At 46.4% G+C, this 27,845-nt stretch overlaps 2 protein-coding genes and 1 pseudogene across 7 annotated transcripts; all 3 read left to right on the top strand.

Moving 5' to 3' along the window:
* The first annotated feature begins 689 nt into the window (after window positions 1-689).
* On the top strand, window positions 690-4,256 carry LOC103221837 (popy class I histocompatibility antigen, alpha chain E). Of its 5 annotated transcripts, none has more exons than XM_007973257.3 (8): window positions 690-812; window positions 943-1,212; window positions 1,458-1,733; window positions 2,355-2,630; window positions 2,752-2,853; window positions 3,582-3,614; window positions 3,719-3,766; window positions 3,932-4,256. In XM_007973257.3, the coding sequence occupies exons 1-8, from the start codon at window positions 758-760 to the stop codon at window positions 3,934-3,936; spliced, it is 1,065 nt and encodes a 354-aa protein (XP_007971448.3). In that variant the 5' UTR covers window positions 690-757; the 3' UTR covers window positions 3,937-4,256. The 5 variants fall into 5 exon arrangements, with proteins under 5 accessions (XP_007971448.3, XP_072861891.1, XP_007971450.3 ...); XM_073005790.1 differs by having other exon boundaries at window positions 2,442-2,630; XM_007973259.3 differs by lacking the exon at window positions 2,752-2,853.
* A 3,041-nt stretch (window positions 4,257-7,297) lies between these two features.
* On the top strand, window positions 7,298-8,581 carry LOC103221862 (iron-sulfur cluster assembly 1 homolog, mitochondrial pseudogene; annotated as a pseudogene).
* An 11,103-nt stretch (window positions 8,582-19,684) lies between these two features.
* Window positions 19,685-23,517, top strand: LOC119618173 (popy class I histocompatibility antigen, alpha chain E). Of its 2 annotated transcripts, XM_073005793.1 has the most exons (8): window positions 19,685-19,805; window positions 19,936-20,205; window positions 20,451-20,726; window positions 21,343-21,618; window positions 21,740-21,856; window positions 22,587-22,619; window positions 22,726-22,773; window positions 22,939-23,517. In XM_073005793.1, the coding sequence occupies exons 1-7, from the start codon at window positions 19,751-19,753 to the stop codon at window positions 22,767-22,769; spliced, it is 1,071 nt and encodes a 356-aa protein (XP_072861894.1). In that variant the 5' UTR covers window positions 19,685-19,750; the 3' UTR covers window positions 22,770-22,773; window positions 22,939-23,517. The 2 variants fall into 2 exon arrangements, with proteins under 2 accessions (XP_072861894.1, XP_072861893.1); XM_073005792.1 differs by lacking the exon at window positions 21,740-21,856.
* The last annotated feature ends 4,328 nt before the right edge of the window (window positions 23,518-27,845 follow it).

Raw genomic sequence — 27,845 nt, forward strand, 5'->3', positions numbered from 1 at the left:
AGCCGGGCGCGGTGGCGGGCGCCTGTAGTCCCAGCTACTCGGGAGGCTGAGGCAGGAGAATGGTGTGAACTCGGGAGGCGGAGGTTACAGTGAGCCGAGATCGTGCCACTGCACTCCAGCCTGGGCGACAGAGTGAGACTGTTTTAGAGAAAAAAAAAAAAAAAAAAAAAGTTTGGGCAGGGTGGCTCATGCCGGTAATCCTATGCCGGTAATCCTAGCACTTTGAGAGGCCGAGATAGGAGGATCCCTTTAGTTCAGAAGTTCAAGACCAGCCTGGTCAACGGAGCGATACACCCCACCCCCCGAACACACACAGACACACACACACACACACACACACACACACACCCAGCTCCAAAAAACACACACACACGAAAAAAAACACTGATTTACACAGTTTACATAGTCCCGGGGCCAGGACTCAGGGAGACAGTGTAACAAAGAGCGCTCGGGTCAGGAGGTGAGAGCGCAGAACAAGGTTACAGGTCCCCGGGCGTGGCTGTCAGGGTCTCAGGCCCCAAGGGCAGAGTGTGGAGACCTGGGAGGCGCAGCGTTGGAGATTCCACATCACTTTCATTTCCTCTCGTGACCTGGTCGTGTCCTTCTTCCTGGATACTCATGACGCAGACTCAGTTCTCATTCCCAATGGGTGTCGGGTTTCTAGAGAAGCCAATCAGCGTCGCCACGACTCCCGACTATAAAGTCCGCACGCACCCACCTGGATTCAGGAGGCTCTACCGACTCAGAAGACGGCGTCATGACACTAAGAACCCTACTTCTCCTGCTCTCGTCCCTTACCAAGACCTGGGCGGGTGAGTGCGGGGTCGGGATGGAAGCGGCCTCCACCCGGAGGAGAGAGGGGCCGGACCGGCGGGGGCGCAGGACTCGGGTAGCCGCGCCCGGAGTGGGGCCGGACAGGTCTCAGCCCCTCCTCGCCCCCAGGCTCCCACTCCTTGAAGTATTTCCACACTTCCGTGTCCCGGCCCGGCCGCGGGGAGCCCCGCTTCATCTCCGTGGGCTACGTGGACGACACCCAGTTCGTGCGGTACGATAGCGATGCCGCGAGTCCGAGGATGGAGCCGCGGGCGCCGTGGGTGGAGCAGGAGGGGCTGGAGTATTGGGACCAGGAGACACGGAGCGCCAGGGACACCGCACAGGCTTTCCGAGTGAACCTGCAGACCCTGCTCGGCTACTACAACCAGAGCGAGGCCGGTGAGTGACCCCGGCCCGGGGCGCAGGTCACGACCCCTCCCCATCCCTCACGGACAACGCGGGTCCCCTCGAGTCTCCGGGTCCGAGATTCACCCCCAGGCTGCGGAACCCGCCCAGACCCTCGACCCGGCAGAGTCCCAGTCTCCTTTACCCGGTTTCATTTTCAGTTTAGGCCAAAATGCCTGCGGGTTGGCGGCGACAGGGGCGGGGCTCGGTGGGCGGGACTGACTAGCGGACGGGGCTAGGGTCTCATACCCTCCAGTGGATGCATGGCTGCGACCTGGGGCCCGACGGGCGCTTCCTCCGCGGATATGAACAGTTCGCCTACGACGGCAAGGATTATCTCACCCTGAATGAGGACCTGCGCTCCTGGTCCGCGGTGGACACGGTGGCTCAGATCTCTGAGCGAAAGTTAAATGATGGCTCTGAGGCGGAGCACCAGAGAGCCTACCTGGAAGACACATGCGTGGAGTGGCTCCGCAGATACCTGGAGAATGGGAAGGAGACGCTGCAGCGCCCGGGTAAGAGGGTCCACAGGGCTACTCTCCCATCTCCTTCTTGGGCTAGGACTGTGCCCACAGCTGACAGACCTCAAACAGTAGAAGACGCAGGGACGGAAGCCAGAATACCCCTCCTCCCTTGGATCAGGAGAGGGGGCTGTCACCCCAGGTACAGGAGATCCTGTACCAGAGAGTGACTCTCTTAAATGAGCAGCCTTCTCCCAGGGACAATTAAGGAATCTAGTCCCGCTGGAGAGTCCATTCTTCAAATGAACTGATGAGCAGTTCTCTTTGACTCTCAGTGTTAGGAATCATGGGGGAGTTTCTCTCGTGCCTGGTTCTCAGCCCCACACCAAGAGTTTTTGGAGGTCTGACTCCAGCTTTTCTCAGTCACTCAGCATCCGCACAGGCCAGGACCACAAATCCCTTTTCACCTTCTATCCTGGGCTATCTCACCCCAATTCTAGAACTTTCCAAGGAATAAGAGGCTATCCCAGATCCCTAAGTTCAGGCTGGTGTCAAGGTTTTGTCCTCGTCTCCTACTATAATTGTCCTCTTCCTTCTCAGGATGGTCACATGGGTGCTGCTGAGGTGTCCCATGAGAGATACAAAGTGTCTGAATTTTGTGACTCTTCCCCTCAGACCCCCCAAAGACACACGTGACCCACTACCCCGTCTCTGATCATGAGGCCACCCTGAGGTGCTGGGCCCTGGGCTTCTACCCTGCAGAGATCACAGTGACCTGGCAGCGGGATGGGGAGGACCAGACCCAGGACACGGAGCTTGTGGAGACCAGGCCTGCAGGGGATGGAACTTTCCAGAAGTGGGCAGCTGTGGTGGTACCTTCTGGAGAGGAGCAGAGATACACGTGCCATGTGCAGCATGAGGGGCTACCCGAGCCCCGAGCCCTGAGATGGGGTAAGGAAGGGAATGGGAGGTCATGTCTCTTAGGGAAAGCAGGAGCCCTTCTGAAGCCCTTCTGCAGGGTCAGAGCTGAGGCCTGGGGGTCAGGGCCCCTTACGTTCCCCTGTTTTCCCAGAGCCGCCTTCCCAACACTCCATCCCCATCGTGGGCATCATTGCTGGCCTGGTTCTCCTTGGAGCTGTGGTTGCTGCTGTGATGTGGAGGAGGAAGAGCTCAGGTGGGGAAGGGAGGGGGTAGAGTCTGAGTTTTCTTGTCCCACTGGGGGTTTCAAGCCCTAGGTAGAAGTGTGTCCTGCCTTGTTACTGGGAAGCACCATCCACACACATGGGCCGACCCAGCCCGGGCCCTGTGTGCCAGCACCTACTCTTTTTTTTTGAGATGGAATCTTGGCTCTGTCACCCAGGCTGGAGTGCAATGGCGTGGTTTCAGTTCAAGGGTTCTCCTGCCTCAGCCTCCCAAGTAGGTGGGAGCTGGGACTACATGTGCGTGCCACCACACCCGGCTAATTTTTTTTTTGTACTTTTAGTAGAGATAGGGTTTCACTGTGATGGCCTGGCTGGTCTCGAACTCCTGACCTCGTGATCCACCTGCCTTGGCCTCGCAAAGTGCTGGGATTACAGGCGTGAGCCACTGCGCCCAGCCACGCCTACTCTTTTGTAAAGCACCTGTGACAGTGAAGGACAGATTTATCACCTTGACGATTGTGGTGATGGGGATCTGAGCCCAGCAGTCACAGGTCACAGGGGAAGGTCCCTGCTGAGGACAGACCTCAGGAGGGCAGTTGGTCCAGGACCCACACTTGCTTTCTTCATGTTTCCTGATCCTGCCCTGGGTCTGCAGTCACAGTTCTGGATACTTCTCTGGGATCCAAGACTAGGAGGTTCCTCGAGGACCTTATGGCCCTGCCTCCTCCCTGGCCCGTCACATGACATTTTCTTCCAACAGGTAGAAAAGGATGGAGCTACTCTCAGGCTGTGTGTAAGTAGGGGGCGGGAGTGTGGAGGAGCTCGCCCACCCCATAATTCCTCCTGCACCACATCTCCTGTGGGCTCTAACCAGGTCTTGTTTTTGTTCTACCCCAGGTAGCAACAGTGCCCAGGGGTCTGATGAGTCTCTCACAGCTTATAAAAGTAAGATTCAGGGGTTCTGAAGTGGGTGGAGGGTGGGGCAGATGGGACAGGACTGGGTTGTGGGGATTTTTTGATTTGGAATTTTTGAGTGTGTGGTGGGCTGTTCAGAGTGTCATCACTTACTGTGACTGACCTGAATTTGTTCATGACTGTTTTCTTCTGTAGCCTGAGACAGCTGCCTTGTGTGCGACTGAGATGCAGGATTTCTTCACGCCTCCCCTTTGTGTCTTAAGGGACTGTGGCTTCTCTTTTTGCAAGGGCCTCTGAATCTGTGTCCCTGTTAGCATAACGTGAGGAGGCAGACAAACATCCACCTCCGTGTCTACCATGACCCCCTTCCTCACACTGACCTGTGTGCCTTCCCTGTTCTCCTACTTTTCTATTAAAAATAAGAACCTGAGCAGAGCATGGCCACTCACGCCTATAATCCCAGCACTTTGGGAGGCCGAGGTGGACAGAGCGAGACTCTGTCTCAAAATAAATAAACAAAAATTTTTTAAAAAAATAAAAATAAAAATAAAAAAGTAGTATTTACACTTCGATAACGAAAGACAACCCAATCACAAAATGGACAAAGGACTTGCATAGGCACTTCCTCAAAGAAGATACATAAACAGCCAATAACACAGGAAAACATACTCAACAACACCAGCCATTTCAGAAATGCAAATCATACCACAATAACATGGTTACAAAAATAACTTTTTTAGGCCGAGTGCAGGTTCTCATAACTGTAATCCCAGCACTTTGGGAGGCCAAGGCAAGTGGATCACCTGAGGCTGGGAGGTCAAGACCTGCCTGACCAACATGGAGAAACCCCATCTCTACTAAAAATATAAAATTAGCCAGGTGTGTTGGTGCATGCCTGTAATCCCAGCTACTCTGGAGGCTGAGGCAGGAGAATCGCTTGAACCCAGAATGCAGAGGTTGCAGTAAGTCAACATCATACCATTGCACTCCACCCTGGACAAGACCAAAACTCCATCTCAGAAAAAATATATATATGAAAAATAACTTTTTTAAAGAAACAAAAACAACAGTTAACAAAAATGTGGAGAACATACAACCCTCATACCACTGTGTCTGGAATTGGTGAGTTCTTGGTCTCATTGGCCTCAGGAGTGAAGCCGTGGACCCTTACACTGACATTACAGCTCAAAAAATGTCACACAGACTCCAACAATAAACAGCATACTTTTTGTGAATAGCAAATACAACAAATCTTCCACAATGTGGAAAGGGACTCAAAAAAAAAAAACCAACCTTCCACAATGCAATTAGGAATCTGAGTGGGGTGTGCCACTGCTTCAGGCAGCCTGCTTTTATTCCCTTATCTGACCCCACCCACATGCTGCTGATTGATCCATTTTACAGAGAGTTGATTGGCCCATTTTACAGAGAGCTGATTGGTCCGTTTTCAGAGGGTGCTGATCCTTCCATTTACAAACGTTGAGCTAGACACAGTGCTGATTGGTGCATTTACAATCCTTTAGCTAGATACAAAATTTCTCCAAGTCCCCACTAAATTAGCTAGACACAGAGCACAGACTGGTGCATTTACAAACCTTGTGCTAGACACAGACTGCTGATTGGTGCATTTACCATCCTTTAGCTAGACACAAAAGTTCTCCAAGTCCCCAACTAGATTAGCTAGACACAGAGCACTGATTGGTACCTTTACAAACCTTGAGCTAGACACAGGGTGCTGATAGGTGCGTTTACAAACCTTGAGCTAGACACAAAGTGCTGACTGGTGTATTTGCAAACCTTTAGCTGGACATAAAAGTTCTCCAAGTCCCCACTAGATTAGCTAGACACAGAGCACTGATTGGTGCGTTTACAAACCTTGAGCTAGACACAGGGTGCTGACTGGTGCATTTACAAACCTTTAGCTGGACATAAAAGTTCTCCAAGGAACCCAGCTGACTTCACCTCTCAGTGGCACTGGCATTGTGGGAGTTTGTGGCACTTAGCCCAGGGCACTCCGGCAGCAGAGAGGGAGCTCATCCCCCAAGCAAGCCAAGCAGGCAGCAGCCTGCCGCGTCTGAGGAGTGAAGGGCCCGCCGAGCCTTCCCCCACCGGGAACCTGCGGAGCCGGCGCCCACCCACAACCCTCGCCGGCCCGTGAGCGCTGCGGGCAACCCCGGCTTCCGCCAGCGCCTCGCCCTCCACACCTCCCCGCAAGCAGAGGGAGCCGGTTCCGGCCTCGGCCAGCTCCAGAGAGGGGCCCCCACAGCGCGGCGGCGGGCTGAAGGGCTCCTCGAGCGCCGCCAGAGCGGACGGACGCAGAGGCGAGCAGGCGCCAAGAGGGAGCGAGGGCTGCTAGCACGCTGTCACCTCTCACCACTATATTTTATAGAAATATAAAATAGCCAGCTGAGGTTCTTATTTGGTGGAAGCAGCCTTCTTGAGAAATCCACTAAGCCCAGGGTGGCGGGGATGGGAAGCAGAAATTTTAAAAGTAATTAATGAGTGTAATTGTATTACAAAATTTATTAACGTAATAAATTATCTCAGCTTTTTTAGTGAAAATAAATGCTCTAACTTCGTTCAACTTTTTTAAAATTCCGTAAGTTGTGCTGCATATTGATGACATGCTGGTAGTCCCAGCTACGCTGGAGACTGAGGCAGGAGGATCCCTTGAGCCCAGAAGTTGGAGGCCAGCCTGGAGCAATATGGCAAGCCTCTCTTCTTAAATTTTTAAAAATAAATTGCATAGGTTATTCTAGATCTTTTATGTTTTCATATAAATTTGTACATCAGTTCATAAATTTCTATCAAAAAGCCTCCTAGAATTTTGTTTGGTATTTTTTTGAAACTCTGGATCAATTTGGAGAATATCACATTTTAACAATGTTGAGCCTTGCTCTCCCTGAACAGGGAATTTATTTCCTTGGGTCCTCTATACACTTTCCACAGTGTTTCTTGGTTTCTAGGGTCTTGGATTTCAGAGATCTTAACCATTTTTTTTTTTGTAAGATTTATTCCTAAATATTTTATGTTTCTGGTTCTAGTGTACTTAGGAGAAAATTTTTAATTTTTTTCATCGTTTATATATAATAATACATTTGGAGTGTGGTGTTGGGTTTTCTTTTTGTTTGTTGTTTGGTTGGTTGGTTGATTTTGGTTTTGATTTTAAATTAACCATGTAGACTGAGATAGTCTTGGTGATATTTTGTTAAAGATCTTTGTATCATTAGTCTTAAATGAAATTAGCCTGTAATTTTCTTTCTTTCCTTTTTCATACTTTTCTTTTTTCAATTTTGTTGTTTTAGTTTTCAATAAATTGGTCCCTTTGCATTGAAATAGATTTTAAAAATTCATAACATTCTGTTACTATTATTTTAATGACTGTAGGATCTGCGGTGATAATACATTTTTCATTCCTGATGTTGGTGACTTTTGTTCTCTCTTTTTTTCTTCATAAGTCTAAATAGAGCCTTGTCAATTTAAGAACAACAAAAAAAGTTTTGCCTTTGTTAGTTTTCTCTACTGCTGTCTATTTTCTGTTTATTTGATTTCTTCTCTTATATTTATTATTTTCTTCCTTTACTTAACTTTGGGATTATTGTGTTCTTTTGTTTCTAGTTTCCTAGGATGGAACTGGTTTTAGGTCTTTCCTCCTGTCTAATTTAAGCATTTAATGGTTCACGTTTCCCTCAGAGCACTGCTTGAACTTCACTCCATATGTTTTGAGATGTCATTTTGCTGATTATTCAATTCAAAATATCTTCTTTCTTCTCTGGTAATTTTGTCTTTGGCTCTTAATTTACATAGCAATTAATTTACAAAGAAATGTAAGAAATTACATAGAAATACATTGTTTCATTCCACATAATAGGATTTCCAAAACATCTTTGTATTAATTTCTAAGTTAATGCTATTGTAGTCAGAGAATGCACTTTGATGACTATTATGCTGTTACTGTTTTCCAGCTCTGTATATTGCCCTGGAACTACACAATGAATGTACTTCGTGTACCAGGGGGAATGGGGGTTTATTCTTCCATTCCTAGAAGTAATGGTACATAAATGAAAAGTAAATCAGGATGGTTAAAATTCTCTGTCTCTCCTGACACTGTGTTTAATTCTATCAGTTGCAGAGAGTGGTGATAAGTCTACTGATGGTGGAAATAGAGAGGCAGTCCTTCTTTATCCGTATCTGACCTCAAAGCGTCTGGGAGGACAGAGCCTAAAAGACTTTTCAGTTTCCCCAGATGAACCCTGTGCCAGGGAGGCCTTCTCTGAGCCCTGGGAAGCCTAGGGGTAAGAGTGTCTTTCCAGGGAATTGTAAAAACAAAAATAGTGTCCATGCGCCCACAGTGTCCATAGAGAGAGGCTGAGGCGGCCAAGCTCCCGCCCGAGGCACCCGGTCACTGGGACGATGAAGATGTTGGCTTCCTTAGTCTGGGCAACTGTCCAGGCTCTGAACAAGAGGAAGCTGCAGCCCACCCAGGCCGCCCTCCCCCTGACACCTTCGGTAGTAAACAAGATAAAACAACTTAAAAATAAGCCTGAGCATGTAGGTGTAAAAGTTTGTGTCCGAACCAGGGGATGCAACAGCCTTTCTTGTACTCTAGAATATACAAAGACAAAAGGAGATTCTGATGAAGAAGTTATTGAAGTTGGAGTCAAAGTATTCATTGAAAAGAAAGCAAAGCTAACACTTTTAGGAACAGAAATAGACTGTGTGGAAGACAAATTATCCAATGGGTTTCAAACATGAAAGGAACTTGTGGCTGTGGAGAAAGCTTTAGTATTTGAAATCTCAGGACTCTTCTGGCCATTGGCTCCAGGAAAGCTGTGGAAGCCTTGGGGCTCACTGAAGAAATCATGTGACTGTCACGTGCTTAATGTGTGGGTGCCTTGTTAGGAAAATAAAGTGATGCATTTTGAAAATGAAGCCAGTGTGTTAGATTCCAGAAGAAATGATACTATGATACTTGTATTCTCTGTAGGTGACGGAAAATGAGAAGCCATCACTCTCTTTGGATCATTTAGGTCTCTTGCATTCTTGTTTTAGAACCAGTTTCATTAAAGTTGCCTTCCTGGGCACCTGTTTATCCATTTCTTGAATGTGTGCACTTCTTAGATCTCTATTGAATGGCTTGAACATGCATCTCCCTCAGCATTTCTCCCAACCAGATCGATGACTCCTAAAATCAGAGACAAGACATCCTGACTGCTGGTAGTAACATGATGTTACATTATTTTTCCACCCAAACTTAACATAGGCTTTTTACATTTTTATCAAACATTTATTGTCAGATGCCTTATTGCATACCCTTTAACGGTATGGGGCAAAGATTTTCTTGAACTATAGTACAGATTAGTTCTGAGTGATGGTATCAAAAGGTGAGAAAGACGCCATCCACCCATTTTTTAACCGATTTCTTTTGCCACCCTATATGTCTGCTCAGAGATGGGATCTCAAGCTGACTTTGATTCTTTTAGTTGAGGAGTCTCTTAAAGCCATCTAGCCCACCTCCCTCAATTCCCTATGTGAGGAGGCAAAACCCCAGGGAAGTCAAAGGGCCTTTGTCCACCCAACTCCACAGACAGGGGGAGAGTGGGGACTCTACCCCCATTTCCCCTTTCTTGCAGGTGACACATATGCTGTACGTCCTGAGGCAGACAGTGAAGGCAAAATGGTCTGGATTCTTTATCTGGTCAACATTTTGATAGAATTTCTTTATAATTTGATGGAGATCATATTACTTTTATTTTATTTTATTTTGCCTGGGAAGAATATTTTAAAACCCTTTTATGTGAATTACCATCTTGTTTCTTTAACTGTTTGTTTCAATTCTTGTTTCAGTGTTTCTTTGAAACCATGGTTTGTAGCAGAGAAAACATTGTAGCAACCCAGAAGTATGCTTTTGGAATGGGGTGAAGGAGAACACGGGCCTCTTTTCTTAAAATTCCCAGTATGCATACACTTTCTGGTTTCTCAGTCTCGTTGCTAAAGTTCTTAAACAATATTTTAACCTAACATTTTTATCATCTTTTCTTTAAAAGTGTTCCTTTTGTCATTTAATTACTGCTTTTCCTGGGTTTGACATATTAAGTATTCTAAGAGATGACATATATGCTTTTTTTGAAAGCTAATTCTCATGAATTCAAGTAGCTGAGTTCCTTTATGTTTCTTTTAATCACTAAAGTAGCCAGAACAAAAGGCACCAAAACCTAGAGCAGTAGTTTTATGTAAATACCTGTGAGTTTGTATCATTAATATAATTGTTGATCCACTTATAATTTGTAAAATACTGTATGTATAGATTGAGTTGTCAATTTAAAAAAATGTAGCCTCTTTGCGATCATAAACAAACTTAGAAATAAAATAAAACTGATAGACAATTAGCAAGATTAACCAAGAAAAGAAGAGAGAAGATCCAAATAAGCTCAATTGAAAACAAAACAGAAGATATTACAACCAGTACCACAGAAATAAGAAATATCATCCAAGGCTACTAAGAACACCTTTATTCACATAAACTAGAAAACCTAGACAACATGGATAAATTCCTGAAAATATACAACCTTCCTAACTTAAACCAGGAAGAAATGGAAACCCTGAACAGACCAATAACAAGCAGTGAGATTGAAATGGTTATTTAAAAAGTTATCCAAAACAAAGTCCAGGACCAGACAGATTCACAGTTGAATTCTATCAGACTTTCAAAGAAATGGTACCAATCCGACTGACACTATTCTGAAAGATGGAGAAGGGGGGAATCCTCTCTAAATCATTCTATGAAGCCAGTATCACCCTAATACCAAAACCAAGAAAAGTCGTCAAAGAAAAACTACAGACCAATATCCCTAATGAACATAGATGCAAAAATCCTCAAAAAATACTAGCTAACAGAATCCAACAGCATATCAAAATGATAATCCACTATGATCAAATGGGTTTCCTACCAGAGATGCAGGGATGGTTTAACATATGCAAATCAATGAATGTAATAAACCACATAAACAGTATTAAAAACAAAAATCACATGATCATCTCAATAGATGCAGAAAAACTATTTCACAAATACCAGCACCTCTTTATGATTAAAACCCTTAGCAAAATCAGCATAGAAGGGATATACCTTAAGGAAATAAAAGACAGGTATGACAAACCCACAGCCAACATTACACTGAATGGAGAAAAGTTGAAAACATTCCCACTAAGAACTGGGACAAGTCAAGGATTCCCACTTTCACCACTTCCATTCAGCATAATACTGGAAGTCCTAACCAGAGCAATCAGACAAGAGAAAGAAATAAAGGGCATCTAAATTGATAATGAGGAAGTCAAACCGTCATTTTTTGTTGACGACATGATTGAATACCTAGAAAACCCTAAGGACTCATCCAAAAGGCTCCTAAATGGGTGAATGAATTCAGCACAGTTTTAGGAAACAAAATTAATACACACAGATCAGTAGCTCTGCTCTACACTAACAGCGACCAAGCTGAGAATCAAGTCAAGAGCTCAACCCCTTTTAAAATAGCTGCAAAAAAAATAATGAAATACTTAGGAATATACCTAACCAAGGAAGTGAAATGCCTCTACAAGGAAAATACAAAACACTGCTGAAACTAATCATAGATGATACAGACAAATGGAAACACATCCCATGCTCATGGATGGGTAGACTCAATATTGTGAAAATGACCATACTGTGAAAAGCAATCTAAAAATTCAATGCAATCCCTATCAAAATACCACCGTCATTCTTCAAAGAACTAGAAAAACTAATCCTAAAATTCATATGGAACCAAAAAAGACCATGCATAGCCAAAGCAATACTAACCAAAAAGAACAAATGTGGAGCCATTACATCAAGCGACCTCAAACTATACTACAAGGCCACAGTCACCAAAACAGCATGGTCCTGGTATAAAAATAGGTATACAGACTAATAGAACAGAATAGAGAACCCAGAAATAAAGCCAAATACTTATGGTCAACTGATCTTCAACAAAGCAAACAAAAACATAAACTGGGGAAAGGACACTCTATTCAACAAATGGTGTAGGGATAATTGGTAAGCCACATATAGAAGAATGAAACACAACAAGGTTGCCTTCTTTCACAACTGTTATTCAACATAGTATTGAAAGTCCTACTTAGAGCAATTAGACAAGAGAAAGAAATAGAGGTCAAATTCTCTTTGCTTGCAGATGATATAATCTTACATTTGGAAAAATCTAAAGACTCCACCAAAAAACTATTAGAATTAATAAGCAAATTCAGTAAACTTGCAGGATACAAAATCAACATACAAAAATTAGTAGCAGGCTGGGTATGGTGGCTCACACCTGTAATCCCAGCAATTTGGGAGACTGAGGCAGGCAGATCACTTGAGGCCAGGTGTTCAAGACCAGCCTAGCCAACATGTAAAAGCCCCATCTCTGCTAAAAATACAAAAAATTAGCCAGGCGTGGCCGTGGGTCTCTCTAATCCCAGCTAATTGAGAGGCTGAGGTACAAGAATCGCTTGAACACAGGAGGCAGAGGTTGCAGTGAGCAGAGATCACGCCTCTGCATTTCAGCCTGAGCAACAAAGTGAAAGTCTGTCTCAAAAAACAAAAAAAAATTAGTAGCAGCACGACGCGGTTGTTCATACCTATAATCTTGTCACTTTAGGAGACCGAGGCAGGAGGATCACTTAAGTCTAAGAGTACAAGGCCAGCCTAGGCAACATAGGGAGACCCCCGACTGTACAAAAAAAATTTTTTTTTTTGAGACAGAGTCTCGCTCTGTGGCCCAGGCTGGAGTGCAGTGGAGGCCATCTCGGCTCACTGCAACCTCTGCCTCCCAGGTTGACGCCATTCTCATGCCTCAGCATCCCGAGTACCTGGGTCTACAGGCGCCCACCACGACGCCCAGCTAATTTTTTTGTATTTTAGTAGAGATGGGGTTTCATCATGTTGGCCAGGATGGTCTCGATCTCCTGACCTCGTGATCCTCCTGCCTCAGCCTCCCAAAGTGCTGGGATTACAAGCGTGAGCCACCGCTTCCAGCTAAAAAAAAAAAAAATTTTTTTAATTAGCTGAGTATGGTGTCACCTGCCTGTGGTCTCAACTACTTGGCAGGCTGAGGTGATAGGTTGAGGCTGCAGTGAGCTATGATCCCACCACTGCATTAGTCGTTAGTACAAGATCCATTCAATGAGTGAGATAGACCAATCTATTTTAATGTAACAGAATACAAATATTTAACTATAGGGATTCAGGTTGTATCTCACCTCTAAGAAATTACCACTTGCTAAGACTTCCAGTACTATGCTGAATAGAAGTGATGAAAGTGGGGATCCTTGTCTTGTTCCAGTTCTCAGGGAAAATGCTTTCATCTTTTCCCCATTCAATATAATGTTGGCTGTGGATTTGTCATAGATGGCTTTCTATGTCAATTTTGCTGAGAGTTTTAATCATAAAGGGATGCTGGATTTTGTCAAATGATTTTTCTGCATCTATTGAGATGATCATATGATTTCTGTTTTTAAAATCTGTTTATGTGGTGTATCACATTTATTGACTTGTGTTTTTTTGTTTTTTGGCTTTGGGGGGTGGGTTTAGTAGAGATGGGGTTTCACCATGTTGGCCAGGCTGGTCTTGAACTCCTCATCTCAAGTGATCTGCACGTCTCAGCCTCTCAAAGTGCTGGGATTACAGGCATGAGCCACCACATCCGGACTGACTTGTGTATGTTAAACCACCCCTGCATCCCTGGTTTGAAACCCACTTAATCATGCTAGATTATCTTTTATATGCTGTTGGATTCAGTTAGCTAGTATTTTATTGAGTATTTTTGCATGTTCATCAGGGATATTGGTCTAGCCAGAGCAATCAGACATGAGAAAGAAATAAAAGGCATCCAAATCGGAAAAGAGAAAGTCAAATTATCGCTATCCACTGATGACATGATCATATACCTAGAAAACCCTAAAGACTCATCGAAAAAGCTCCTAGGTCTGATAAATGGATTCAGTAAAATTTCAGGATACAAATATCAATGTAGACAAATCAGTAACACCAACAGTGACCAAGCTGAGAATCAAATCAAGAACTCAACCCCTTTTACGGCAGCTGCAAAAACAAATAAAATATGTAGGATATACCTAACCAAAGAGGTGAAAGGCTTCTGCAAGAAAAACTACAAAACACTGCTGAAAGAAATCATAGATGACACAAACAAATGGAAACACATCCCATTTTCATGGATGGGTAGAATCAATATTGTGAAAATGACCATACTGCCAAAAGCAATCTATAAATTCAATGCAATTCCCATCAAAATAACATCATCATTCTTCATGGAATTGGAAAAAAAAATCCTAAAATGCATATGGAACCAAAAAAGAGCCTGCATAGCCAAAGCAAAACTAACCAAAAAAGAACAAATCTGCAGGCATCACATTAGCTGACTTCCAACTATACCACAAGGCTATAGTCACCAAAACAGCATGGTATGGGTATAAAAATAGGCACACAGACCAGTGGAATAGAATAGGGAACCCAGAAACGAAACCAAATACAGCCAACTGATCTTTGACAAAGCAAACAAAAACATAAGGAAAAGACACCCTGTTCAACAAATGGTGCTGTGATAATTGTCAGGCCACATGTAGAAGAACGAAACTGGATCCTTATCTCTCACCTTATATAGAAACCAACCCAAGATGGATCAAAGACTTAAATCTGAGACCCGACACCATAAACATTCTAGAATATAACATCAGAAAAACTCTGCTAGACATTGTTGAGGCAAAGAGTTCATGACCAACAACCCAAAAGCAAATGCAACAAAAATGAAGATAAGTAGATGGGACTTAATTAAACTAGAAAGCTTCTGCACAGCAAAAGAAATAATCAACAGAGTAAACAGACAGTCTACAGAGTGGGAGAAAATATTCACAAACTATGAATCTGACAAAGAACTAATATCCAGAATCTACAAGGAATTCAAACAAATCAGCAAGAAAAATAAATAATCCCATCAAAAAGTGCACTAAGGACATGAATAGACAATCTTCAAAAGAAATATACAAATGACCAACAAACATGAAAAAATGCTCAATATCACCAATTATCAGAGAAATGTAAGTCAAAGCCACAATGCCATACTACCTTATTCTTGCAAGAATGGCCATAAAAAAATAAAATAGATGTTGGCGTGAATGTGGTGAAAATGGAGCATTTTCATACTCCTGGGAGGAATGTAAAGTAGTACAAATACTATGGAAAATAGCTTAGAGATTCCTTAAAGAACTAAAGCTAGATCTGTCATTTGACCCAGCAATCTCACTACTGGATATCTACCCAAAGGAAAAGGAGACATTATACGAAAAAGATAGTTGAGGCCAGGTGCGGTGGATCATGCCTGTAATCCAAGCACTTTGGGAGGCCGAGGCGGGCAGATCACGAGGTCAGGAGATCAAGACCATCCTGGGTAACACAGTGAAACCCCGTCTCTACTAAAAATACCAAAACAAAATTAGCCGGGCGTGGTGGCGGTCGCCTGTAGTCCCAGCTACTCAGGAGGCTGAGACAGGAGAATGGCGTCAACCTGGGAGGTGGAGGTTGCAGTGAGCTGAGATAATGCCACTGTACTGCAGCCTGTGCAACAGAGCCAGACCCTGTCGCAAAAAAAAAAAAAAAAAGAAAAAAAGAAAAAGATATTTGTACAAGTAGATTGATAGCAGCACAATCCGTGATTGCAAAAACATGGAACCAGCCCAAATGCCCATCAATCAATGAATGGACAAACAATGAATGGATAAAAATAAATAAATAAATAAATATGTATAATGTAATACTACACAGTCATAAAAAGAAAAGAAATAATGGCATTCAAAGCAACCTGGATGAAGTTGGAGACCATTATTCTAAGTGAATTAACTCTGGTATGGAAAACCAAGCATTGTATTTTCTTACTTATAAATGGGAGCTAAGCTTGAGAACACAAAGACATAAGAATGATACTTTGGGAACTGGTGGGGGAAGGGTGGGAGGGAGGTGAGGGATAAAAGACTACACACTGTGTACAATGTACACTAATCGGGTGCTGGATGTACCAAAATCTCAGAAATCACCACCAAAGAACTTATCCATGTAAACAAACACCACCTGTTCCCCAAAAACTATTGGAATTTTAAAATGTTTTAAATAAATAAAATTAAAAGAAATTTAAAAATGGATTATTTGCTTTCAAAAAAAAGAAATCACCACTTGTACAGCTTCTGTGTAATGTGAAATATGAATATCCACAATTACATGAAAAGCTGTTAAAAATAATCCTCCCAGTCCAGGCATGGTAGCTCACACATGTTGTTCCAGCTACTGGGAAGGCTGAGGTGAGAGAATCCCTTGAGCCCAGAAGTTCGAGGCTGCAGTGAGCTATGATGGCGCCACTGCACTCCAGCCTGGGTGACAGAGAGAGACCCTGTCTCTAAACAACAGCAATAATAATCCTTCCTTTTTCAACTCAATATTTGTGTAAGGCTAGATTTTTTAAAATATATACTTCAATCAAAGTAAGAGAATGGCTAGGATGCAACTACAGGCCATAAACCTAAGTGACTTAATGCAGGAACATAAAACCAAATACTGCATCTTCTCACTTATAATTGGGAGCTAAACACTGAGCACACATGGACATAAACATGCCTACAACAGACACTGCAGACGACTAGAGTGGAGAGGGTGGGGACATGGGTTGAAAAACTACCTGTGAGTACTCTGTTCACTACCTGAGTGACAGGATCCATACCCCAAACCTCAGCATCAGACAACATACCCATGTAACAAAACAGCACATGTACCCCCTGTATCTTTTTTTTTTTTTTTTTTTTTGGAGACAGTTTCACTCTTATTGCTCAGGCTGGAGTGCAATGGCGTGATCTCGGCTCACCGCAACCTCCGCCTGCCGGGTTCAAGCGATTCTCCTGCCTCAGCCTCCTGAGTAGCTGGGATTACAGGCATGCACCACCACGCCCAGCTACTTTTGTATTTTTAGTAGAGACGGGGTTTCTGCATGTTGATCCAGCTGGTCTCAAACTCCCGATCTCAGGTGATCCACCTGCCTCAGCCTCCCAAAGTGCTGGGATTACAGGCCTGAGCCACCGCGCCCGGCCACTCCCTGTATCTAAAATAAAAGTCAAAATTTTAAAAACTAGTAAAGAAGAGAATGTATGCTATGAGCCAAAATGACGCTTGCAAAATTTTCCAAGAACGACACTTACGAAAATGAAAAATAATCACTCTTCTTGTTACCAAAAATCTTGGTAGCTGCAGAAGGTGGGATCTTTCCTCATTGGGAGTCGCAGAGCCAATACATGAAACCGAAAGTGAGCCTCAAGCAGAGCAAGCTTTATTTCCTGCACAGGACTTCTAAAGAGAGAACAACTCTCCCCAATCAACTTCTCCGCTAGCGGGGCGGCTAGTGAGGAGTGAGGGGGCTAAAACGTAGTATTGCTCTAATGGAGGGGCTGGGCATTAAAAGTGAGGGGGAGGAATATTCATATGTTTTATGGGAACAGGCATTGAACTTCTCCAAACCGGTAATATTGTTTTTCTTTCGGTTCTTTTAGGACTTCTACTCACTGTCATGGAGATTGTCAACTGTCATGGCACGGATGGGAGTGCAATTTAGCTCGGAAACGGGATTACAATGAAGCGTGAGGTCTTTCTGAAGTCATTTGGCCGGCTCTCTTGGTTGTAACGAGTCTCAGCTGGTTTGACCTCAAAGGCAACTTCTTGAATCAGATCCTGTTTTTTTGTTTTTGTTTTTGTTTCTTGTTTCTTGGTTTTTTCCCCAGATGTCTCACTATGTCGCCCAGGTTGGAGTGCAGTGGTGTGATCTCGGCTCACTGCAACTACCACCTCCCGAGTTCAAGCAATTCTCCCGAGTAGCTGGAATTACAGGCGTGCACCACCACACCCAGCTAATTTTTGTATTGTTAGTAGAGAAGGGGTTTCATCATGTTGGCCAGGTTAGTCTTGAACTCCTGACCTCGTGATCTGCCCTCCCCAGCCTACCAAAATGCTGCGATTACAGGTGTGAGCCACCGTGCCCTGCCTATACATTGTTAATTTTGGAAAAAGTAAAAGTTAGGCGGGTTTTTTGCATTAAAAATATGTTATTTCCGCTCAAGAGATCAAGACCATCCTGGCCAACATGGTGAAACCCCGTGTCTACTAAAAACACAAAAATCAGCTGGGCGTGGTGGCGCACGCCTGTAGTCCCAGTTACTGGGGAGGCTGAGGCAGGAGAATCACTTGAACCTAGGAGGAGGTTGCGGTGAGCCGAGATCGTTCCACTGCACTCCAGCCTGGGGACAGAGCAAGACTCTGACTCAAGAAAAAAAAAAAAAAAAAAAAGTTGTTTCCATTAACATGTAATGGGTTATGAATATATTAAATGAATTAATATTTTTAATATTTTGTTTTAATCTGTTTTAATTTATATATGATAAAACTTGATACAAGCCACAGAAACAAAATTTATTTGGGTCCTCACTAATTTCTTTTTTCTTGTTACCCAGGATGGAGGGCAAAGGCGGCATCTTGGCTCACCGCAACCTCCACCTTCTGGGTTCAAGCGATTCTCCTGCCTCTACCTCCCAAATAGCCAGGCCGCTATATCCCAAATAGGCAGGATTACAGTCATGCGCCGCCGCCACGCCCGGCTAATTTTTTTGATTTTTAGTAGAGATGGGGTTTCTCCATATTGGTCAGGCTGGTCTCGAACTCCCAACCTCAGGTGATTAGCCCGCCTTGGCCTCCCAAAGTGCTGGGAGTACAGGCTTCAGTCACTGCGCCCAGCCGGGTCCTCACTAATTTCTAAGAGTGTACAGAGATACTGAAACCTAAAAGTTTAAGAACGGCGGGCTGATTGCTGGGTGCGGTGGCTCACGCCTGTAATTCCAACACTTTGGGATTTAAAACAATACAGTATTAAACAATACAGGCTCACGCCTGTAAACACAGTACCTTGGGAGGCCGACGTGGACGAATCGCTTGAACCCTGGAGTTTGAGACTAGCCTTGGCAACATGGCGAAAACCCGACTCTACAAAAAATATATATATATTAAAAAATCGCCGGGTAGGTGGGTAGCGGTGGCTGACGCCTGTAATTCCAGCACTTTGGGAGGCTGAGGCGGGCAGATCACGAGGTCAAGAGATCGAGACCATCCTGGCTAATACAGTGAAACCCCGTCTCTACTAAAAATACAAAAAATTAGCCGGGCGTGGTGGCGGGCGCCTGTAGTCCCAGCTACTCGGGAGGCTGAGGCAGGAGAATGGTGTGAACCCGGGAGGCGGAGGTTGCAGTGAGCCGAGATCGTGCCACTGCACTCCAGCTTGGGCGACAAAGTGAGACTGTCTCAGAAAAAAAAAAAAAAAGTCCGGGCAGGGTGGCTCATGCCGGTAATCCTATGCCGATAATCCTAGCACTTTGAGAGGCCGAGATGGGAGGATCCCTTTAGTCCAGAAGTTCGAGACCAGCCTGGTCAACGGAGCGAGACACCCCACCCCCCCAACACACACAGACACACACACACACACACACACACACACACCCGGTTCCAAAAAACACACACACACGAAAATAACACTGATTTACACAGTTTACACAGTCCCTGGGCCAGGACTCAGAGAGAGAGAGTGTAACAAAGAGCGCTCGGGTCAGGAGGTGAGAGCGCAGAACAATGTTTCAGGTCCCCGGGCGTGGCTGTCAGGATCTCAGGCCCCAAGGGCAGAGAGTGCAGATCTGGGAGGCGCAGCGTTGGAGATTCCACATCACTTTCATTTCCTCTCGTAACCTAGTCGTGTCCTTCTTCCTGGATACTCATGACGCAGACTCAGTTCTCATTCCCAATGGGTGTCGGGTTTCTGGAGAAGCCAATCAGCGTCGCCACGACTCCCGAATATAAAGTCCGCACGCACCCACCCGGATTCAGGAGGCTCTACCGACTCAGAGAATGGCGTCATGGCACTACGAACCCTACTTCTCCTGCTCTTGGCCCTTACCGAGACCTGGGCGGGTGAGTGCGGGGTCGGGATGGAAGCGGCCTCTACCCGGAGGAGAGAGGGGCCGGACCGGCGGGGGCGCAGGACTCGGGGAGCCGCGCCCGGAGTAGGGCCCGACAGGTCTCAGCCCCTCCTCGCCCCCAGGCTCCCACTCCTTGAAGTATTTCCACACTTCCGTGTCCCGGCCCGGCCGCGGGGAGCCCCGCTTCATCTCCGTGGGCTACGTGGACGACACCCAGTTCGTGCAGTACGACAGCGATGCGGCGAGTCCGAGGATGGAGCCGCGGGCGTGGTGGATGGAGCAGGAGCGGTCGGAGTATTGGGACCAGGAGACACGGAGCGCCAGGGACACCGCACAGGCTTTCCGAATGAACCTGCAGACCCTGCGCGGCTACTACAACCAGAGCGAGACCGGTGAGTGACCCCGGCCCGGGGCGCAGGTCACGACCCCTCCCCATCCCTCACGGACAACGCGGGTCCCCTCGAGTCTCCAGGTCCGAGATTCACCCCCAGGCTGCGGAACCCGCCCAGACCCTCGACCCGGCAGAGTCCCAGGCTCCTTTACCCGGTTTCATTTTCAGTTTAGGCCAAAATCCCTGCGGGTTGGCGGCGACAGGGGCGGGGCTCGGTGGGCGGGACTGACTAGCGGGCGGGGCCAGGGTCTCATACCCTCCAGTGGATGCATGGCTGCGACCTGGGGCCGGACGGGCGCTTCCTCCGCGGATATGAACAGTTCGCCTACGACGGCAAGGATTATCTCACCCTGAATGAGGACCTGCGCTCCTGGTCCGCGGTGGACACGGCGGCTCAGATCTCCGCGCGAAAGTCAAATGATGGCTCTGAGGCGGAGCACCAGAGAGCCTACCTGGAAGACACATGCGTGGAGTGGCTCCGCAGATACCTGGAGAATGGGAAGGAGACGCTGCAGCGCCCGGGTAAGAGGGTCCACAGGGCTACTCTCCCATCTCCTTCTTGGGCTAGGACTGTGCCCACAGCTGACAGACCTCAAACAGTAGAAGACGCAGGGATGGAAGCCAGAATACCCCTCCTCCCTTGGATCAGGAGAGGGGGCTGTCACCCAGGTACAGGAGATCATGTGCCAGAGAGTGACTCTCTTAAATGACCAGCCTTCTCTCAGGGACAATTAAGGAATCTAGTCTCGCTGGAGAGTCCATTCTTCAAATGAACTGATGAGCAGTTCTCTTTGACTCTCAGTGTTAGGAATCATGGGGGAGTTTCTCTCGTGCCTGGTTCTCAGCCCCACACCAAGAGTTTTTGGAGGTCTGACTCCAGCTTTTCTCAGTCACTCAGCATCCGCACAGGCCAGGACCACAAATCCCTTTTCATCTTCTATCCTGGGCTATCTCACCCCGATTCTAGAACTTTCCAAGGAATAAGAGGCTATCCCAGATCCCTAAGTTCAGGCTGGTGTCAAGGTTTTGTCCTCGTCTCCTACTATAATTGTCCTCTTCCTTCTCAGGATGGTCACATGGGTGCTGCTGAGGTGTCCCATGAGAGATACACAGTGAATTTTCTGACTCTTCCCCTCAGAACCCCCAAAGACACACGTGACCCACCACCCCGTCTCTGATCATGAGGCCACCCTGAGGTGCTGGGCCCTGGGCTTCTACCCTGCGGAGATCACAGTGACCTGGCAGCGGGATGGGGAGGACCAGACCCAGGACACGGAGCTTGTGGAGACCAGGCCTGCAGGGGATGGAACTTTCCAGAAGTGGGCAGCTGTGGTGGTACCTTCTGGAGAGGAGCAGAGATACACGTGCCATGTGCAGCATGAGGGGCTACCTGAGCCCCTCACCCTGAGATGGGGTAAGGAAGGGAATGGGAGGTCATGTCTCTTAGGGAAAGCAGGAGCCCTTCTGAAGCCCTTTTGCAGGGTCGGGGCTGAGGCCTGAGGGTCAGGGCCCGTTATGTTCCCCTGTTTTCCCAGAGCCGTCTTCCCAGTCCACCATCCCCGTCGTGGGCATCATTGCTGGCCTGTTTTTCCTTGGAGCTGTGGTCACTGGAGCCTTGGTTGCTGCTGTGATGTGGAGGAGGAAGAGCTCAGGTGGGGAAGGGAGAGGGGTAGAGTCTGAGTTTTCTTGTCCCACTGGGGGTTTCAAGCCCTAGGTAGAAGTGTGTCCTGCCTTGTTACTGGGAAGCACCATCCACACACACGGGCCGACCCAGCCTGGGCCCTGTGTGCCAGCACCTACTCTTTTTTTTTGAGATGGAATCTTGGCTCTGTCACCCAGGCTGGAGTGCAATGGCGTGGTTTCAGTTCACTGTAACCTCTGCCTCCCAGGTTCAAGCGATTCTCCTGCCTCCTCAGCCTCCCGAGTAGCTGGGACTACATGTGCGTGTCACCACACCCGGCTAATTTTTTTTTGTACTTTTAGTAGAGATGGGGTTTCACTGTGTTGGCCAGGCTGGTGTCGATCTCCTGACCTCGTGATCCACCTGCCTCGGCCTCACAAAGTGCTGGGATTACAGGCGTGAGCCACCGCGCCTGTGGTACCTGTGACAATGAAGGACAGATTTATCACCTTGATGATTGTGGTGATGGGGATCTGAGCCCAGCAGTCACAGGTCACAGGGGAAGGTCCCTGCTGAGGACAGACCTCAGGAGGGCAGTTGGTCCAGGACCCACACTTGCTTTCTTCATGTTTCCTGATCTTGCCCTGGGTCTGCAGTCACAGTTCTGGATACTTCTCTGGGATCCAAGACTAGGAGGTTCCTCTAGGACCTTATGGTCCTGCCTCCTTCCTGGCCCCTCACAGGACATTTTCTTCTAACAGGTAGAAAAGGAGGGAGCTACTCTCAGGCTGTGTGTAAGTGACGGGGGCGGGAGTGTGGAGGAGCTCGCCCACCCTATAATTCCTCCTACGCCACATCTCCTGTGGGCTCTAACCAGGTCTTGTTTTTGTTCTACCCCAGGTAGCGACGGTGCCCAGGGATCTGATGAGTCTCTCACAGCTTAAAAACGTGAGATTCTGGGGGTCTGAAGTGGGTGGAGGGTGGGGCAGATGGGACAGGACTGGGTTGTGGGGATTTTTTGATTTGGAATTTTTGAGTGTGTGGTGGGCTGTTCAGAGTGTCATCACTTACTGTGACTGACCTGAATTTGTTCATGACTGTTTTCTTCTGTAGCCTGAGACAGCTGCTTCATGTGCGACTGAGATGCAGGATTTCTTCACGCCTCACCTTTGTGTCTTAAGGGGCTCTGGCTTCTCTTTTGCAAGGGCCTCTGAATCTGTCTCTGTCCCTGTTAGCATAATGTGAGGAGGCAGACAAACACTCCACCTCCATATCTACCATGACCCCCTTTCTCACACTGACCTGTGTGCCTTCCCTGTTCTACTTTTCTATTAAAAATAAGAAACTGAGCAGAGTACGGCGGCTCACACCTACAATCCCAGCACTTTGGGAGGCCGAGGCGGGCAGATCACGAGGTCAGGAGATCGAAACCAACACGGTGAAACCCTGTCTCTACTAAAAAATACAAAAAATTAGCCAGGCATGGTGCAGGCACCTGTAGTCCCAGCTACTCAGGAGACTGAGGCAGGAGAATGGCGTCATCCCAGGAGGCAGAGGTTGCTGTGCGCCGAGATTGTGCCACTGCACTCCGGCCTGAGTGACAGGGTGAGACTCTGTCTCAAAAAATAAAAATTAAAAAAAAAAAGAACCTGGATCTCAATTTATTTTTTCATATTCTGCAGTGAAATGGAGTTGAGGAAGCTAAAGTCATAGTTAGAAATACAGACAGATGCCGGGCGCGGTGGCTCAAGCCTGTAATCCCAGCACTTTGGGAGGCCGAGACGGGCGGATCACGAGGTCAGGAGTTCGAGACCATCCTGGCTAACACGGTGAAACCCCGTCTCTACTAAAAAAAATACAAAAAGCTAGCTGGGCGAGGTGGCTGGCACCTGTAGTCCCAGCTACTCGGGAGGCTGAGGCAGGAGAATGGCGTAAACCCGGGAGGCAGAGCTTGCAGTGAGCTGAGATCCGGCCACCGCACTCCAGCCCGGGCAACAGGCGAGACTCCGTCTCAAAAAAAAAAAAAAAAAGAAAGAAATACAGACAGATAATTCCACAGCACATCTCCGGCAAATTTAGCCTATTCCTTACCACCTGTAATCTTGACCACATACCTTGGAGTTGAATATTGTTTTCATATACCTTGGAGTTGAATATTGTTTTCATACTGCTTTGGTTTGAATGTTCCTTCCAACACTCATGTTGAGACTTAATCCCTAATGTGGCAATACTGAAAGGTGGAGCCTTTGAGATGTCATTGGATGATAAGGCTCTACCTTCATTCATGGGTTAATGGATTAATGGGTTATCACAGGAATGGGACTGGTGGCGTTATAAGAAGAGGAAAAGAGAACTGAGCTAGCATGCCCAGCCCACAGAGAGCCTCCACTAGAGTAATGCCAAGTGGAAATGTGAGGTGCAGCTGCCACAGAGAGCCCCCACCAGAGAAATGTCTAGTGTCTAGTGCATCCAGGCCACAGGAGAGTGCATTGTGGAGCGGTGGGAGCAGGACCTGACCACCACCAGGACCCCAGAACTGTGGAGTCAGTGGCAGCATGCAATGCCCCCTTCGGAAAGCTTCAGGCACCAGCCTATAACCCATTCGAGCAGCCATGTAGGCTGCACCCAGCAAAGCCATAGGCACAGGGCTACCTGAGGTCTTGGGGGCCCAATCCCTGCTCCAGTGTGTCTGTGAGGCAGCACATGGAGTCAAAAGAGATTATTCTCTTCCCACAGATACCTTTTCTCTCCTATGGCCCTTTAACAGCATCTGCTTCATTCCCCTCACCTTCTCAAGCTAAGCTGAAGTAAACTTTGAAGTAAAATAAAAGCTGTGTTTGAGCATCATTTGTCTTTCATTTGTGCATTTTGTGCCTTTTTTTTTTTTTTTTTTAAACCACATTCAAGCTATCCTTGGGCTTCCAATGCCATGGTCCACCCAGAACTGCATTCACTGGCCAGTGTTCTAGTTCTGGTCATGCCAACTTTCCCCTTTTTCCTGGTGAATCCCTGTAATCACCTGAGTCTCATTCTGTCAGGTGATATCCAATGAGAAGGCAATATGTGTGGTGAAAAGCCCAGGGAGTCCTGGGTGTGAATTTTTACTGTGCCATTTCTTCCTGTGTTACGTGCAGTGGGGCTTCACCTGTCTGGACTCCAGTTCCTCATCTTGTACATGGCACTGTTTTCTTGGGAGAGTCTTTATAAAGCTAATATAAAGTATCTGTGCTGTGGTTTGAATGTGTCCTCCAAAAAGCATGTGTTGGAAACTGAATCCACAATGCAACCATGTTGAGAAGTGAAGCCTAATGGCTGGCTGGCCATGGGGGTTCCAACTTTATGAATGGATTAATACTGATTATAAAAGGGCTTGAGGTTGAGGCAAGTTCAACCTCTTGCCCTCACTCACCCACTTGCCTCTACCAAGAGATGATACAGCAAAAAGACTCACCAAATACCAGGATCTTGATATTAGACTTCTTGTCCTCCAGAACCATGAAATATACTGCTATGCTTTATAAAATACTCAGTCTGTGGCATTCTATTGCAGCAACACAAAATGGTCAACCTGATATTTCGGTTTCAGTTAGTGGTAGGTATTTTTATTTCAAGCATTCCTACTAAAGTATTAGTTTCTTCATAAGCCCAGAATCTTTGCATTTTAGCAACAACAAAGACGTCTTTTTTGTTTGTTTGTTTGTTTGAGACTGAGTTTCACTTTTGTCACCCAGGCTAGAGTGCAATGGCATGATCTTGGCTCACCGCAAACTTGGCCTCCTGGATTTAAGTGACTCTCCTGCCTTAGCCTCCCAAGTAGCTGGGATTACAGGCACACGCTACCAAGCCCAGCTAATTTTTGTATTTTTAGTAGAGATGGGGGTTTCACCATGTTGGCCAGCTGGTCTCGAACTCCTGATCTCAGGTGATCCACCCACCTCAGCCTCCCAAAGTGCTGGGATTGTAGGCATGAGCCACCACACTCCACCAGAAGTCAATTGATGCAAAGAAAATTGATCTATAGATTTGATGGAAATTTGGACTCCTACATCCTATTTTTTAAAGAATTGAAGGGAAACTGTTACTCCTTATTAGTGTCCCAGAAAGATGAACTGTTTTCCTTCTCTACTTGGTCTGCCCATTTCTACTTCCTGCCATATCGGCAGGCTATGTTTGCCTTACCTCAAAGATCTGCCTTCCTCAGTTTTAGATCTTAAATCTTTTTAAGCCAAACTCCAAGGGATCTTTTACAAATATTTATTGAACCCTTCCTGTGTTCACAGAATGTTGTGAGGTCCAGGGTGGGACTAGGTGGCGAGAAAAGTTCCTGCACTGAAGGAACCTAAGATTTAGTAACAATGAATAAACAGACTTAAAGATAACTATTGTGGTTAGTGCTGAAAGAAACGTACAAAATGCTAAAAGTCAGGGAGGAAACTGTTTTCTAGGACAGTGGTTCCCAACATTTTTGGCACAAGGGACTGGTTTCATGGAAGACAATTTTTCGGAGGGGTGGTTTGGGGATGATTCAAGCACATAACATTTATTGTGGACTTTATTTATATTATTACATTGTAATATATAATGAAATAATTATACAACTCACCATAATGTAAAGTCAGTAGGGGCCCTGAGCTTGTTTTCCTGCAATGAGACAGTCCCATCTGAGGGTGATGGGAGACACTGACAGGTCATCAGGCATTAGATTCTCATAGGAGTGAGCAACCTAGATCCCTCGCATGCACAGTTCACAATAAGGTTCACACTCCCATGAGAATCTAATGCCACTGCTGATCTGACAGGAGGCAGAGCTCGGGCACTAATGCTTGGTCGCCTGCCACTCACCTCCTGCTGCGCAGCCCAGTTCCTAACAGGCCGTGGACTGATACCAGTCCATGGCCCACGGGTTGGGAACCCCTATTTTAGGAGACTTCGGATTTTCCAAGGAAGAAATGTTTGCGTTATGCTTTGAAAAATGTAAGACAGCACTGTAGATGTTTTAATCAGGGAATTGGGTTATTACCAAAAAAATGTTGGAAGGATGAAAGAGTAGGTTCTTTATGCCTGCTGCCTTGACCCTGGAACAATTTAGAACCAGCCCAGTGAGGCACCTACTCCCTATGAGGCCACACAGGAGCTGTGCTTTCTTAGACCTGGATCCCACTACCACATAGGGGTTCCTGGGCACCTGGACACCACGGAAGAGAGGTCAACCAGGTCCCACTCCTCTGGCATGACACTCAGTGATTCAGTCAAGATACTGTTGGGAAAACAGCCCATGCCACAGGACTTCTCCATGGTTGGAAAAGTCTTGAATAGCTAAAAGCAAAACAGGATAGTTAGGCTGCATTATGTAGATAAAGGTGACTCATGGGCAGGCCCTGCCTCCTTGGGCCATCGTATGTGAACAGATCTTTGTGTGATTATGGGATAATCCTGGGTTCCTTTCTCCATGTGCCTGTTCTTAATTGGCCCAGGAGAGGGAACTCAAGGAAAGGAGGAACCTGAGTGATCTTGTCCTCTTTTGACATCTCATTTCTAGCCACAAGATTATGAATCATAGATCTCTAGATGTCAGTGTTCCTAGAGGAAAAAAGCATCTGCCATAGCAGCAGAATGAAAGGGAGACAGCTACTCCTATTACTACATTTTAACAGCCCCTCTCAGTCAGCTAGCCCAGACTAGGATCTTAATGGGGACTGGGACTTACTTCCATATATTGTAAATGATATAACCTTGTCTTCATGCTGATCTTAAATATATCTTGATGAACAGTATAAGGAAGCAAATGAAGGCTTGGCGCGGTGGCTCACGCCTGTAATCCCAGCACTTTGGGAAGCCAAGGTGGTGGATCACCTGAGGTCGGGAGTTCGAGATCAGCCTGACCAACATGAAGAAACCCCATCTCTACCAAAAATACAAAATTAGCTGGGTGTGGTAGCACATGCCTGTAATCCTAGCTACTCAGGAGGCCGAGGCAGGAGAATCGTTTGAACCCAGGAGGCGGAGGTTGCACAGTGAGC

The sequence above is a fragment of the Chlorocebus sabaeus genome, chromosome 17, assembly GCF_047675955.1.
Source record: "Chlorocebus sabaeus isolate Y175 chromosome 17, mChlSab1.0.hap1, whole genome shotgun sequence".
NCBI lineage: Eukaryota > Metazoa > Chordata > Mammalia > Primates > Cercopithecidae > Chlorocebus > Chlorocebus sabaeus.

What these genes read in the sequence shown, in the direction of transcription:
- LOC103221837 (XM_007973256.3), top strand. Translation starts at nt 758, where the DNA reads ATGACACTAAGAACCCTACTTCTCCTGCTCTCGTCCCTTACCAAGACC. An exon ending in GGAGACGCTGCAGCGCCCGG is followed by an intron (nt 1,734 to 2,354) that starts GTAAGAGGGTCC and finishes TCTTCCCCTCAG; the next exon opens with ACCCCCCAAAGACACACGTG. An exon ending in GCCCCGAGCCCTGAGATGGG is followed by an intron (nt 2,631 to 2,751) that starts GTAAGGAAGGGA and finishes CTGTTTTCCCAG; the next exon opens with AGCCGCCTTCCCAACACTCC.
- LOC119618173 (XM_073005793.1), top strand. Translation starts at nt 19,751, where the DNA reads ATGGCACTACGAACCCTACTTCTCCTGCTCTTGGCCCTTACCGAGACC. An exon ending in GTGGAGGAGGAAGAGCTCAG is followed by an intron (nt 21,857 to 22,586) that starts GTGGGGAAGGGA and finishes TTCTTCTAACAG; the next exon opens with GTAGAAAAGGAGGGAGCTAC. An exon ending in GAGCTACTCTCAGGCTGTGT is followed by an intron (nt 22,620 to 22,725) that starts GTAAGTGACGGG and finishes GTTCTACCCCAG; the next exon opens with GTAGCGACGGTGCCCAGGGA.